This window comes from Gadus macrocephalus, chromosome 14 (assembly GCF_031168955.1).
Source record: "Gadus macrocephalus chromosome 14, ASM3116895v1".
Lineage (NCBI taxonomy): Eukaryota > Metazoa > Chordata > Actinopteri > Gadiformes > Gadidae > Gadus > Gadus macrocephalus.
This window is the reverse complement of record NC_082395.1, coordinates 1,061,574-1,076,968: the sequence shown is the minus strand read 5'-3', so window position 1 is coordinate 1,076,968 and position 15,395 is coordinate 1,061,574. Positions and strand designations below refer to the sequence as shown.

Here is a 15,395-nt window from a genome sequence, read left to right as displayed (position 1 = left end):
AGGGCTTCAGTCCAATCTCAGGTCACTCATTGAGCGGTCATGATCAGTGACTGATAACTCACTGATAACCTGGTTCTCTGATAACTCAGGTCTAATCGAGTCCCAATGCTGTGGAGATCGCAGCGCGAGTCCCAGAAATTGACCTGGAGCCTTCCAATAAAACAGGTGGAATCTTTTGACTGTAATTCTCATTGTAAGAACACCATCCACTCATAATGCATCGTCTCATTCCAAATGGGATGTTTTATTGTTTTACATGCATCTCATCATACATACATACTTGACGCCATTGTTAATAAATGAAAGTTCACTTTACATTGTATTACTTTTGTATTCATCTCTACATTTATCTACGAAGAAATTGTAACTTTTGAGTCAAAATCTTAAAGGCACCCAGTGCAACTTTCGAGGCTTAAAAATAAACATTCAATTTCTAGTCTTTTTTACACGTAGTAAGTTTCAATAACTCCATACCATTACATACCGACATTTAAGCAGCAAAGATGAGACGTCGTTGTGTGGTGAGAACTGATACAAAATCGATAACAACAACAATGCCGCCATTTTCTTTATTTTTTGTAACCTACAATAAATAAAGCAGGCTTCCAGTCAATGGAAAAATGGCTTCTCCCCACCGGCGATTGTTGTTGTTTACGATTTTCTATCAGTTCTCACCACACAACGACGTCTCATCTTTGCTCCTTGAATGTCGATATGTAATGGTATGGAGTTATTGAAACTTACTATGTGTAAAAAAGACTAGATATTGAATGTTTATTTTTCATTGAATGTTTACATAAAGTTGCACTGGGTGCCTTTAACACTTAAATACTTTTTTTTAACTTCATTAGAAAATATACAAGGCATTTAGAATACACTTGCCATGGGGTGTGAACACCTAGAAAAATAATTTAAATTTAGAAAAATCACCACTCAAACTATATTGCCACACCTCTTAAATCTAAAACTTAGAATGAAAAAATATAGATCTGTGTTGCTTGTTGCCTTTCTGGCCTTTCCCCTGACAAAAATTTACCTTTTTGTAGTTTCTAAATTTATTTAGATAAGATACAATTGTTACTTTATAAATCTAAGGCAGGTTTTATTCCATACACATGGTATGTATGGTATTCATTAGGTCTTAATGGGGTATTCCTGTGGTATTCGTTTGGTATTCACTTGGTATTCAGCATGCTCCTGTGTCGTTATTTGTGATTGCGATGTTTACCTCAGGTGTCCGGTCGATCTCCTAGCTCTGCTAGCGCAATGCTCTGCTAACTCGAGGCTATGCTAGCTCGATGCTCTGCTAGTTCGATGCTTCTTTCAGCTGGATGCTCTGCTAGCTGGAGGCTGGAGGCTCTGCTAGCTGGAGGCTCTGCTAGCTGGAGGCTGGAGGCTCTGCTAGCTGGAGGCTCTGCTAGCTGGAGGCTGGAGGCTCTGCTAGCTAGAGGCTGGAGGCTCAGTGCCGGTCCTCGCGGCCGACGGCATGGCGGAGGATCCGAAGGCGGGACATGACCTCGTCCCAGTCCAGGTACGCCCCCTCCAGGTGGCGCCGCTTCCCGCTGGAGCTGGTGTAGCTCTGACGCCCGTGGAGCAGCCGCCAGTTGTCAAAGGTCACGATGTCGCCTGAGACAACAACAACAATGTGTTGCAGGCGGATGTTTCACAGTCAAAACTTACTTTAAGGAGGGGCTTAAGTCTTCCTGGTAGTTACGTCTCCAGCTCTAAAGCATTCACAGTTGAGCATCACCTTGAGGAGGGCTGCCTGCTTGGGCATGTGGGACTTCATTCTGTCTCGCTACTCCCAATACCGGTTATAAAGACTTTGTGGTCATTGCAAAGTCAAGTTACTAAAGCGACAAAGTAAGTAACAAAATAACCAAAAGGGATTTGTTCCTAACTTCTAAACCATCCTCCTCCCCTACCTCAGTGTGATGCTGATTTTCTCATCATAAAGAGGTGCACCCTGACCTGGCTCCATGCGGTATGTCACCACGTTGGTTGGGCGGTTCATGATGTCCACATAGGCCTTCAGCGCTCTGTAGAACTCCTGGACCTGATCCAGGGGCAGGTCCAGCACAGAGTCTCTGGTGGCGTTGTTGTAGTTGATCCTGGAGACCTGACCCTCACAGTCCACGCTGCTCACATCAGGACCAGGGATACAAAGGAAAGGTTAACAGCCAGTCGGAGCGCCAGGCAGTTCTCTACCTCTTCTATCGTATTACTTATAGCCCTGGGCCTATCACAGAGCTCGTGCTGTCGGGGCTAGAGAACATCAGTAATCTGACCAGCAGATGGCAGTATTCCCCTTACAAAACCACATTCCATCCCCCACACAGCCCTGTATTTACACCCAGTTATTGTATTCGTACAAAGGTTTTTCTTTCCTACACAGATACAGTCGTGAATGTGGAGATCGCACGGCACTCACTCGATGATGTGGTTCTTGGAATGCACCCTGAAGTCGCAGTAGTCCTCTCCCATGTCAGAGAAGTCCACCCTGAGTGAGCTGAGGGTCCGGAAGGCCTGCGGGTCTTCTCTCCGTAGGACCTCGGCCATGTGGAAGCCGTCCACCACCTGGCTCTCGCCCCCCAGCTCCGCCTGCTGGATGCAGTGCAGGAACTGGACCTACGGGGGTCAGAAACGCAGACACTCCCCCATCAGATGGCGTTGTGGCAACGTGCCCCACACCTGTCCCCCATTGTTACAACGGAGATAAAAGGACCCTTCAAAGCTCCTGTGGAAGGAGAGACTCACTCCAGGCGGATGGTGCAGCGCAGGGTAGTCTGTGTGGAGGCTGAGGTCACCCGCTGTGTAGGCTACGTTGACCGCCATCGCCTTGTCCTGGACCTGCCAAGTTGGGCTGCACAAAGACAGGATGTTCATCTCCTCCGCTCCGCTACTCCATTAATTTCATCTCAACTCGCTGTTGATCAAATGCGGGGAGGGTGAGAAGCGAGGGTGAAAGTGATGGAGGAGGAGGAGGGGGGGTTTGATGAGGGCTTACACACAAGGTTTGCATTCAACCAGAGTCTCCTAATGAGCCTTGGTTTGTTGTCGTTGTTGTTAACGTCTGTGTCTACATGCATGGCTTGAGCTGACCTGCTCCTGAATCCTCTCTCTCCTGGCTAAAGGGTTTTGCCGCTCTGCCCTCTCAAGCGTTATGAGCTCATCCACTGGCAGCGGAGAGCCTTTGTGCTCCAGACCTGTTGTTCTGATCGAGTACACCGGGTTATTCCTCGGGCTTAAAGAGGAACATCAACCTTCCAACGGCTGGAAGGTTGAGGGAGGGGTGGCTGCTCTGCTCTGCTCCGTCTCCAGGAGGAGCCGCCCAGCCCTGCCACCGTGAGGCCGGTCGACGGAGGGGAAACCGGACCCAGCTGCACCCAGACCGCTCGGTCGGACCCGGCCTCGGGTACGAGGTGAGAGGAATACGCTGATAGCAGCTGTCTGCTCCCTCAAGACCCGTCACTGCTCATCCTATCTCACTCTCTCACCCGTAGAACGTCAGCCTCAGAAATCCAATCCGCTCGCTCAGTCGGGCCACCTGGCCTCTTTCCGACGGCGCCCCCCGCAGGTAGACCACGCCCACGCGCCGAAGCGCCAGCAGCCAGTCCAGGGCCGCCTTATCGTCCGTCAGGACCTCCTCAAAGCTGGCGCTGGGGATCAGGAGCTCCGAGTCCCAGTGGCTCCGCTCTGGAGAGAGAAGGTTGACGTCGTCACATGACCCGCACCGCACCGCCAACATCCACCAACTCAATAAACAAGGGGTTCATTTTAGTTAGGAAAATATTGATTTACAAGGTTTACAGGAGTTTGTGGCCAAAACTATCCCCTATTTGGGATCCAGCTGTACAATTTGTAGAACTGGCAAATTCCACAGACTGAGCCCACTTCCTCCCCTGAGAGGGCCAGCGAGGCTCTGAGGTCCGCCTGGCGTCCTCATCAGATCGACGTGAGGCTTGATGCCTCATCAAACACTTGATGACTGCATTGGACGTTTTAATGTGAACAAAGCCATGAGCAGCTGACCGTGATAATTAATCAATTTGTTGCAACCACTCTGCTTCCATGGCAACAGCTGTTGCCACGTCGTTGCTACGATTAATTAAAACCTCGTCGCCTCACGCATTCGGGGTTCTGAGCACTCAAATAGACTAATAGGAGGTTGGTTGAGGAGAAGCACACACCATCACTCACACACATGTCTCACCGAAACAGAGAGACATCAGTGGAAAGAAACCCTCCCACTGCTCCCCCCGGCTGGCTCAGCTCAATGTTCCACTCTCCACCCTGAGACTCCAGCCTGAAGCCAGCGCTCAGCACTTCTTGGTTGGTTGGAGGATGGAGGAAGGTTACCGTGGCGACGTGTGGTTTTTGTGGCCGTCCATGTCGACCCTTACTCCCCCCCCCCGACCCCCTCAGAGAAGCGGGCGTGTCCACCGGAGGCGGCAGGCTGCCAGGAGGGGGTCTTCAGCGGGGGAGGATGATGCTCGACGAGCCGCCCGCACCGTTTATCATCGTCAGACGGGTTCCGGACCGGGACACCGGAGATCCTGCCGCTCGCTGACGTGGGGCTGATTTATGGCGCTCACTGGCTCATGCTGTGGAAAAGGGCGACTGCACGACTGACGAGCTGCGCTCTGTGGACATGTTGTTGTTTCTTTGTGTTTTTGTGCGTGTGCGACTCCTCTGGCTTGAGTCCATCCCGGAGATGACAAGTGAACAAACCGCACGACGCAGCATCAACTCAGAGAGAAACTCTGGAGCTGTGCCAGGCCCTCCTCGGCGTGGTCTTGAGAAACAGAAACAGCCTCACACAGTTCAGGAGGGATTTGACCTCTCCCTTGTTAGGCCTTGTAAAGAGGGCAGGGTAAACCCTTTGGGAGACGACCAAACAGGCCCGTAAAAACCCTTTGCTGCCCGGATACGAGCAGCACTAAACACAAAGGCCAAGCATGGGGCAGAGGAGCAGCTGAAATGTAGCAAGTTCTCCCGGGTGTGCGTCTCAGAGGGCCGGCTGTTTGTGACTCAGGGGGGGGAGGGGAGCCTCTGCACTCACTGCAGGCCCACAGGTCACATGACCTGTTGGCTGCTGCCACGTAAGAGCCTCTGGTCCATTTACGGCACTTTAAACCAAACGGGAACAATAAAACTCCGTAATGACCATTTGGTCAGGACTCAGGTCGGTGTCTCCATGGATATTTATTTCAAGACTTTACATACACGAAAAGAAATGTTGACTTTCGTTTGGACGGAACGAAAAACCCTTTCCTACCATTAATCATCTCAGAACGCGGACGCGCGCGCGGACACACTGTGTGTGTTTCCATCGACGCGGGCCCAAGTATGTCAAACTGGGAAGCAGCATTATTTGTGACATGCACAGAAGTAGTCATGGACTAAACTGAAGACATGAGGCCGAGTCAGACCTTTTCTCTCGCTTAGTGAATGAATCAAGAGGTTAAGGGAATGATTGGGGAGCGCAATGGTGTGTGCAGAACGCGGGCAATCAGCGGTGATTGGAGTGGACGCGGCCAAGCCCAGTGGGAGGCGGTCTGAGCCGGGAGGCCGCTGACGGCGAGCCGAGGGCCAGACGGGCGGAATGTTCTGCTCGCAGTGGCGTGTAATGCGCGACACCTTCTCACTCACCCAGGAATGTGAATTCACGCCACTGGTTCTCCCAGCGTGGCCTTTTGCTGCCGCAGAGCCAATCAAAGATTAGTCTCACCCGCTCTGCCCAGCATGCAGCTGGGGGGGGGAAGAACTTTACGTCTTCTTCCTGGCGAGCGTGCGCGTGTGTCGGGAAACAGAAGAGAGGTGAGCGATGCGGAGGCCGTATCATGTTCCTGCACCGTTGCCGTTTCCACACCAGAAGGAGGAAGGCTCTCCGGTAAGGCCAGGATGACATCATGGCGTTAATGGAGACGTGTATTTGACAGGGTGACAGGATGGTTTATGGGCCTCATCCGCCGTACCGCACGGCGCTCCGGCTCGGTTCTGCTAAGGTTATTTTTCCAGACAGGGGGGAAACGCGGGCCCCTGGCATCCTGGCTCTCCGGCCCCTGGGATGGTTTCAGACAGAGGCCCGAGCTGCGCCGACACTGCGCTGTTCCCTCTGGAAACAGGGTTATCAGAGAGCTCTATTTGAGTTAGTGGACTTTTAATCACAGAGCTGCCTTCAAAAGGCTATCTGTGGAATGTCTTCTGACGGGCTGAACACCAGAAGGCAGTGGGGATTCAGAGGGGACAATAGCTTAAGTTACTGAAAAGTGACATTGTTGGGATCCTAACGTATTGCTGTGCTCACTCATCTTGGAGGGGGACCATTTATAAGCAACATTGCTTAAGTAGCCCATGGTGTGTGAGATGTGTTTGTCTCACAAGGCGCGGTATAATAAGCCTCTGCCTCAGGGTAAGCTAGGAACAAGCTAACCTACCCCACCCTCCGGTCCCCCTCTGGTCAAAACAAAAGTTCCCTTATTTCTGAGACACTGATGATTGGGTAACTAATCACTGCCACCAGTTTACACAAGAGCAAGTTAACCTGTTGTTAATTCAGCGTCCGTAGAAGATTTAAATGTGGAGCATTCCATGTCTTCCAATTGGTATCTAATGAACATTTAATGATGTTGGAAGGAGACATGGAAGGAGTTTAACCGTTTCCAATTCTTCATCCTTCTGCCAGAACCCGGTCAGGGGTTAGCCGTACTTTCCAGTTCGTCTTTGCTTGGAGGCCTGTGAACCAGTGGATGACTGGTGCTGTGATTAAGAGTTGAGCAGCTCTGACGTCAGAAGAATCCAAGGTGTGGGCCTCAAGGTGCCCGCAGTGATCACGTGTCAGGGAATCAAATTGTGTTCAGAGTAATCAGAGCAAGAAGTGATGTGAGGCTGGAGGAAGGAATGTTTTTCCATTGATGTAACACCACAGTTATGTTTCCAGAAGCCCTGGAGTGCACAGTGATGACATAGTGCCACAAAAGCCCATAGATCGAGGGAGAGGGAGGGGGCTGAATCCACAACAGATGGGGAGAGGCAAACAAGAGCCAGACAGGAAATTGCCAAATCAGTTGCTACTTGTTTGATCTGGAACCAATCCGTTAATTGGAGCTGTGTAAACTAATCATAACAATCAAGTAACCGATGACTGTTAAACATATATGTACCACCGGAGCTGCCAAGTTTGAAAGAATGTTTAGAGCCGTCAGCATCCAAGAGGTAGTAATATATCCAACACAATGGAACCATCGTCCTTCAAGAAACGCTCTTGGCGTAGTGTTGCGGTATTTTTAGTAAGAATAAGGAATTTATAAGGGATTAATTAATTATTACATCATAACATACAATCAATGTAACGTTAAATATGGAGTGAGGGATATTTTATTAGCACAATGATAATTATTATTATCTGTTCCAACAAATAAAGACAATAAATACAATAAAACACAATACCAGGGCAGCTCCAGTTGCTCCTGCATGCCGCAGAGCGTACGATTGCATGGGGCACAAAGGCGTTTCCCCTCCAGAGATCCAGTCTATTTTTATAGAAGCTTCATATCTGGCTGCTCAGATCTGTCTAAATTACATTCACAAACACACACCAGGATGGGATCATGAAATGGAAGCACGTAGATGATGACCTGGTTTGAGTATCAAAGAGGTCCGACACGGGAAAAAATGGAAAAGGCTGTCCGATATGATGGGTGATAAGGGGAGGAATCCATCCAGATAAGGAAGCCAACAAGCAGAGCCAACAGAGCTGCCCTTCCGTGTGTCGTGTGCTAAGGATCGAAGTTCACATGTACAGTCAGCGTAATCGAGAGGGGAAACTCCATAGGTCACAACTCCATATAGACAGAGTGGGAGGGTAATGGCTTCAGCTGGCTAAAGTTTAAATTCTTGAGAGCTAAACAAACTAACTGTGAATAAAAAGTTTCCTTACTTGGCCTCATTTTGGCTGGAAGATTTACTTAAATACTTTGGATGAAAGAGGAAAAAGATTTTGATTCCAGAGAACTGCTGTGTACTAGGAATGCAACACAGGGCCATATTTCACTTGGTTATAGTTCTCTGAACTTTAGAGGGTAATACATAATAGTTTTCTTAAAAAATACAATGATGCACTTTGCAGCAGATAATATAAGGACTGCATATTGGACAACTATTGGAACAAAACGGGATTGTAATCAGGGAAAGGCCTTCTACTTTGCAACCCGTACAAATATAATCAGTCCAGTGACTAAAAGGAGATGAAATATTGTTGCTCCCACTTTTAGACATCCTTGAATAATCAATAATCCATTAAGCTGTTAATCATAGAAATAGTCTGCTGCTGTAAAATGTTTTCTGATGTCCCTCCGAAGAGAGAACTCAGACTGAAAGTAGTTTATTTAAAAAAACATTATAGCTGCAAATTAAAATCAATCAAACCGTAATCATTGAACACTAAACTACCTTCAGATGCATAGCACCAATTGATATGCACACATATGGCTGCAAGCAATTATAATTAGCAATTAGCATCAGACCAACACAAGGGTTAATAAATAACCACTGCAGGTGTAGATCACTGCTGTTCAGAGATCCCAGAAGACAACGACACCTGGAGGCGTAATAACACACACTCCAGCCCTCCAGCTCTCCCTCCTGCCAACAGCTGGAGGCTGGGGGACGCCTGCGGGACAACTGGCCGTCCAGAACGCCTGTCTGGACAGACAGCCGCCTGACAACCGGGTCCCAGGAGAGACAGATGACAACCTCTGAAGACGAGGCCGTTTGACCAGTGGAGGAAGATGAAAGAATCCTCTTTAGTCTAATTTTGTCATAAAATAGAAGAAGGACGTTGTTGACAGGAAACATCTTCCAATGAATCAACAAACATAGAACAGCAACGCATACTTGAAACCAATTCATGTTGTGATGGGCTGAACCATAAGCCATGAAGAAGCTACAACAACGAGGGTCAGACACAACTCAAGCAACAGTCGATCAGCGTCTGCAGACGGAGCCGTCGCTACTGGCAACAGGCTCTGTTTGGGCTTCAGAATGCTCTCTGTGGTCAAGAGCAATTTTAAAGTTGGCAGGAACACAGGACTCAGTCTCAGGACCGTACCCATGAATCACTATTCCACATGGCAGGACGGGGGTCCGCGTTACACAGACTCAGCAGAGCCTCAAACCTCCCATCTTGATTCATTCCCCATGCAGACGTCAGGATAGAGTTCTGGGTTACTTACTTCAACAGATTACTGGGTCTCAAGGACATATTATTAAGGCGAGCTAACAAAGAAACTAACTAAACAAGCCTCAAATAAATGTGTCAGTCAATGGGTACTTAACCTTTACATTCAGAGTAGTGTGTGCGCGCGTGCGTGCGTTAAATTATTGACTACTTATACCACTACCTAGTATCTTGCCCTCTTAATTACATCCTTCCACTCAGTGGTGGGGGCCGGTTCCGAAACATGGTTGAGGAAAATAACTCAATAACTCAGACTAGAGTTCTATTCATGATAGTGAGAGTGAAGCGCCCTTGAAAAAACTAAAGAAAACAACCAACCCCAGAGCTCCCATTAGCTTAGTGACCTCCCAGTGCCCTGAGTGGACTCTACTTCCACTGTGGAGAGGTTTTACAGACACACAATGACCTGTAAAATACACCAGGTACACCACATGACAGGAGAGAGGGAGAGGAAGAGAGAGAGAAAGAGAGAGACAGGTACACCACATGACAGGAGAGAGGGAGAGGAAGAGAGAGAGAGAGACAGGTACACCACATGACAGGAGAGAGGGAGAGGAAGAGAGAGAGACAGGTACACCACATGACAGGAGAGAGGGAGACAGACACACAGACAGAGAGAGAGAGACAGATGCAGTCATAGAGAATCCTAAAATGTATGCAATTTTTGTACACATCAGCAGAACTTTTGTTAGGACTGATATTAAATAGTATAGAATTTAACCCAGAGATTGTGTATCTGTGTGTGTGTGTGTGTATGTGTATGTGTGTTCGATTGGGATGCAGACAGTTTAAGCTTTGCTCTTATTTCAAGAATCTCCTGGCTCTGAACAGGCAGTGGTTGGAAAACAAAACAGCTTTACTCTGACACAGGACCCTGTGTCAGAGTACACACACACAGTGTGTGTGTGTGTGTGTGTGTGTGTGTGTGTGTGTGTGTGTGTGTGTGTGTGCCATACGTGTGTGAGCCTTTTGCACGCATAGTCTGTCAGATTGTCTGTTTGCCTGTTTGCGTCATTTGATGGGGGAGGAAGAGGAGATGAGGGGGAGAGGCTGTTTCCATCTGCAACACGGGGAGAGGGTTTTTCATAGCCTTTTACACACACACACACACACTCACACACACACTCACCCCCGTCTGGAAGGAAGTCAAAGCAGGAGCCGCGCAGCCCTGCGGTCCTGCAGGACCACGAGGACAGTCTGCAGCCATCCCCCGTTCTATTAGCAGCGCCTCCTCCAGCATGCAACTCCCCGTGCCCCGACGGCAGGGCTCGTAAAGGCCATTGGGCTGGGGGTTGTCTTGTAAATGTCTCGTAAAGGGCTACCTCTTCCCCTGTGTCGGCGCTGGAACCTCAACGACCCAGACATCTCATCTCAATCAACCCCAGACATCGCTGGACAAGGCACTCGTACGTTCTACTCTACTGTCATGAAAGGCAACGCCATTGGGACAATAGAACTCAGCCTCATCTAAATGGGAACAATGTACAGATATAAGCGCTCTGAATGCTTCTAAATTGTGTCTCACCGTTGATGAAGAGCTCTTCTTGCATCGCCTGCCTGGCAGCCGGAGAGAAGCAGCGTCTCCTCAACCACTGCAGCTCAAAGCGACTGACGTGGTGGTCGGGCCACAAGATGGACACCTGTGGAACAGGGACACTACAGTCAGACTGACGTGGTGGTCGGGCCACAAGATGGACACCTGTGGAACAGGGACACTACAGTCAGACTGACGTGGTGGTCGGGCCACAAGATGGACACCTGGGGAACAGGGACACTACAGTCAGACTGACGTGGTGGTCGGGCCACAAGATGGACACCTGTGGAACAGGGACACTACAGTCAGACTGACAAATTACCAATCACATGGTGTCTAACTATTGGTTTTGATTCATTGATTTAAAAGACACATCCAAAGTGACATCGTAGTTGTTTAGGGAGAATAACATTTATATTAGAGTTCATCACTTTGGGATTTCAACCTCAGCGAAAGACAGAGTTGAACCTCCCCTTGAACATCTGTTTTCTTTTCTCTCCTTAAAGAACTGCAACTATTTTTTTGATGTAGTTCAGTGTAGTCTAGGTGTACTCTAGGTGTAGTCTAGGAGTAGTCTAGGTGTAGGCTTAGTAGTCTTTGGCAGTTTGCAATCATCAGCATTTATAAGCCCATTAGCAGAGCGACCGCATGCTATAAACAAAGCATGAAGTGAAAGGTGCTTGATATCAAGTGTTCAACCTTTGATCCACTTCCCTGAGTACTTTATGTGTCAGTTATTATGCCACTGCTGTAGCAATTAAGGGATGATGTTTACACAAGCAATAAAAAGCTCCTGGCAAGGTTCAACATTGCCAGCGTCATTTATTGAAACCGACCAAACCAAACTAGTCACAGGGAATAATAAAGCAGCAGTAGTAGATTCATAGAAGTATAAACAGAAGAAAAATGTACATATTTAATTTCTGCAGCAAGGGGTGCCTTAAATAAAACAATAACAAAATACGTAGTTTGATGACGCGGTGAAGTAGCTTCGTGAAGTTAACCACCACGCCGGTTCAAATCAATCGGACGTGGCTCAGTCAGGAATCATGTTGACGACTCACGTTGGATTGACAGCCCAGCGCTGTCATCCGAGATCAAAACACTCGTACCAAAAAACAACTTTATGAGTCTGTATAACGTTGCTTTATGACGTCGGGGTGAGGGGAGGGAGCTACAATGTTTGTCTATTTGTCTGCTTAAAAAAAATAAATTACGCCATCACGATGTTACCATAAGTCACCCAGTATAGGCGCAAGCACATTAAACTACTGTAAACGACATGCCTTATTGCTATGTGGCAATGAATGATCAGACTCAAAAAGATCTGTTAATTTGAATGAACGAGATCCGAATATCCGAGTCCGGATAAAGATCTGAACTTCGCATCACTACAAAAACGGACCAGAAAATCCAAACCATAAAAAGTCAAAGTGAGAGACCAGGGACAGGCCTAAGCAGGCCATGGCGCTCTGACAGGCAGGCAGTAGATTGGATCACATTCAGTCTCTATTGCTGAGGCCTGTCCTAACAAATTTTTATGACTTGAATTTTCTTGTCTGTATTTTGACCGCTTAAATATGAATATCTGCAACTTGTTTTGAAAGTATAATATCTGAATGTTATGAATTCAATGTGGTTTACATTTCCATTTACTAAATGCAATGGCTTCTAAAAGTCAAACATTATGGCAGAGGTTTGCTTCCACACAAGCACTCTGATTTAGACATAGAGTTTCTGGTATTTCTGGCATCCCTCATACTGATTTGAAGAACTGATTCTTTTAAGAATTCAGGCCGTCTGCTCTGTGAGGGAAATGCCAGCAGCTCTATAATGAAATAGGATTTGACCTATTTGGAATAATAAAATGATGAAAAAACCCTAAATCGTGGATGGCATCATTCTCTCGGAACAAAGAAAAAATGCAAACATTGTTTGGTTTTTCAGATATTTGATTGAGGACATGTAATATATTAGACCTTTCATAAGTAAGCAGAATGTCAACAAAAACAAAATGAAAGAATATTCCATTATCTATTTCACTGCCAACACAATCACAATTGATTGTGACCGATTATATTGTTTAATGATGCACTGTATTCTTATGGCACCCAATAGAGCGGAAAAACGCAGGAATCAATGCAGGGCAAAGAACACATGACACACTCCATCAGTGCTGGAGGCAGAGAGACAGCATGGCCCAACCTGACCTCCAGTGCTGTTAGCCTGTGCTGGGGAAGGCGTTGTTCTTTGCTACGTTTAGGCCAATCGGGTTCCTCGCCTCGAGCCCAGATACGAGTTAAATCCGGGCTCATGAAAATGTTTTTTAATATGCAACCATACAGGAACACAGAAAGGGGTCACCTTACATTACCAGGTAATAGGTGACCAGAACCGATACTGCACACAAGCGGCGTGAATCAAAGCAGCTAACAGGGAGGTAAGCAGTACCGTGATGTTCGGGAAAGGATTGGCATCCATTGTGAAGTGGTCCTGAGCCCTAACCCCAACCCAGGTGGACCAGGTTATTGATGATTGAGTACTAGGGCTGCTCGATTATGGGAAAAATCATAATCACGATTATTTTGGTCAATATTGAAATCACGATTTTTTTTTTTTGCAACAGAACTTTGAAATTTCGCCTTAAAAAAATACACAAAATGGTCAAAAAGTAAATGTTCCAATCTAAACTGATAGACAGATATGTATCCAGCTGTTCTGCCCTTTTTTTAAAACATAAAAAAAATATTATGTTAATTTTGTGATCGTTTGACGCTAAAATCTAAATCGTGATCAAACTCCGATGGACGGCCCGGGAGGACCACAGCCTACCTGGTTGTCTCCAGCGAGCTGCACATCCTGCAGCCCGGTGTGGACGTCCAGCTGGGAGAACAGCAGGCTGCGGGCCCGGGCCGACTGCAGGGTGCAGGCCGGACACTGGCAGTTGTCTCTGAGCCAGGTGTAGGGGTAGAGGCTGCGCTCGCCGTCCCCCCACACCACCTCCAGCAGCCTCTCCTCGTCCCGGGCGCCCAGCGCCGACACCTGGCAGCTCGCCCCGGGGAGGGGGGCGGCCCGGGCCGTCTGGTGCCCGCGGGACGGCAGTGCGGTGGGGCGCGGCCCGGTCCGGGCGGGCCACTGCCCCGGCCTTCTGCGGCAGCTCAGTGAGCCAAGGGGCCGGGCGGGGGGGGCCCCCAGGGGCCGGGCGGGGGGGGCCCCCAGGGGCCGGGCGGGGGGGGCCCCCAGGGGCCGGGCGGCGGCGGCGGCCCCCAGCAGCCCCCGTCCTGACAGGCCGTACCGGGCCAGTGTGCTCAGGGACATTGTGGCTCCTCTGGAGGTAGGCTGGGGACGGTGGGAAGAGGGACCTCTGATCAGGATCCAGAATCATGTAATCAGTGAACAGATGCTGGCTGGACGGTGATCACTAGCCCGGTGGACCGCCAGGGATCTGAGCTGTGGGCGGCTGCACCAGCGGCACAATGCTCTCAACAGGTCATTCTCAGCTCAAGGCAGTCCTTTGGACGGCTTAGAGAATTAGGCGGTTAGGTAAACGAATTGGGGAAACCACACTTCGGAATAAGTTTTATCTTACTAATGAAATACTTTGACTGTTTAATTGGATCTGAAATAATAATAGTCTATTAGAAACCTCCCTCACCTTAGGTTTCTCATTGCAGCTCTCTGTTAGTTATAAGCATACAGTACAAAAGAGACATAACCTTACCTTTCAAATGTGTCTGGTTGGCCTATCTGAGGTCTTCTCAAGCAGTCAGCAACATCAAACATCAGAGGTTACCTACATATATAGGCAGCAGACCTCCGTGAGCCCACAACGGGGTGGGACGACCTCAGCTGGCTGCTCTGATTGGCTGCTTCCAGGATGCACCTGATCATTTATATTCTTACTTTTTTTTTTATCTTTATTCCTGATAAATTGTAGATTTACTAACGATAACAAGCTACCATGACGAATCATGGAGCGGTTTCTGTCTTATCTCTTTCCGCACAGACTATGTTCAACACGGAATGAAAGTCACTATCAGCGCGCTATAACATGTGGACACCTCATGGACATGTCCGTGCGCTTTAGAGGGACTAGTGTTGTTAGTGAGGGAATGGGTTCGCCTCAGACGGACTAGTGTTGTTAGTGAGGACATGGGTTCGCCTCAGAAGGACTAGTGTTGTGAGTGAGGACTGACGGAGAGTTCTGCAGGCAGAACCACTTCCGCTCTGGACGAGTTACAGATTTACACTTTCACATTATAAAGTAAACGTAAGCAGCGTTAACGAGCCTTTTAGAGACTTCTTACCTTTAATATTCTGTCCACCCGATAATATGACGCCGATCCAGAGCGACCGGCGGGAAGTAGGTGAAAGGTTGCGGGGGCGATACGCGCCGTGACACCACGTAGTGACAGACTGTAGACTGTAACCTCTGATCTACTGCAGCTGGACGACGACGTCACTACAACCTGACGGGCCTGCCTCTATATTATATCTATAGAACTACATATATTATAACTCTATATATGCTATTATAACTCTCTCTCTAAATATATATATATATATATATATATATATATATATATATATATATATATATATATATATATATATATCCTA

The 15,395-nt window shown here is 48.0% G+C and overlaps 1 protein-coding gene across 4 annotated transcripts; it reads right to left on the bottom strand.

The window, feature by feature from the left end:
* Positions 1 to 223: 223 nt before the first annotated feature.
* bbox1 (butyrobetaine (gamma), 2-oxoglutarate dioxygenase (gamma-butyrobetaine hydroxylase) 1) lies at positions 224 to 15,235 on the bottom strand. 4 transcript variants are annotated; one of them, XM_060071272.1, is made up of 9 exons: positions 15,083 to 15,235; positions 13,608 to 14,114; positions 10,767 to 10,881; positions 3,498 to 3,696; positions 2,758 to 2,863; positions 2,432 to 2,628; positions 1,972 to 2,138; positions 1,428 to 1,626; positions 224 to 1,372 (listed from the first exon to the last, which is right to left on the bottom strand). In XM_060071272.1, exons 2-8 carry the CDS (start codon positions 14,091 to 14,093, stop codon positions 1,460 to 1,462), a joined length of 1,437 nt encoding a protein of 478 aa, XP_059927255.1. In that variant the 5' UTR covers positions 14,094 to 14,114; positions 15,083 to 15,235; the 3' UTR covers positions 224 to 1,372; positions 1,428 to 1,459. The 4 variants fall into 4 exon arrangements, with proteins under 4 accessions (XP_059927255.1, XP_059927253.1, XP_059927252.1 ...); XM_060071270.1 differs by adding an exon at positions 14,497 to 14,568 and having other exon boundaries at positions 224 to 1,626; positions 15,083 to 15,203; XM_060071269.1 differs by having other exon boundaries at positions 224 to 1,626.
* Positions 15,236 to 15,395: the final 160 nt, after the last annotated feature.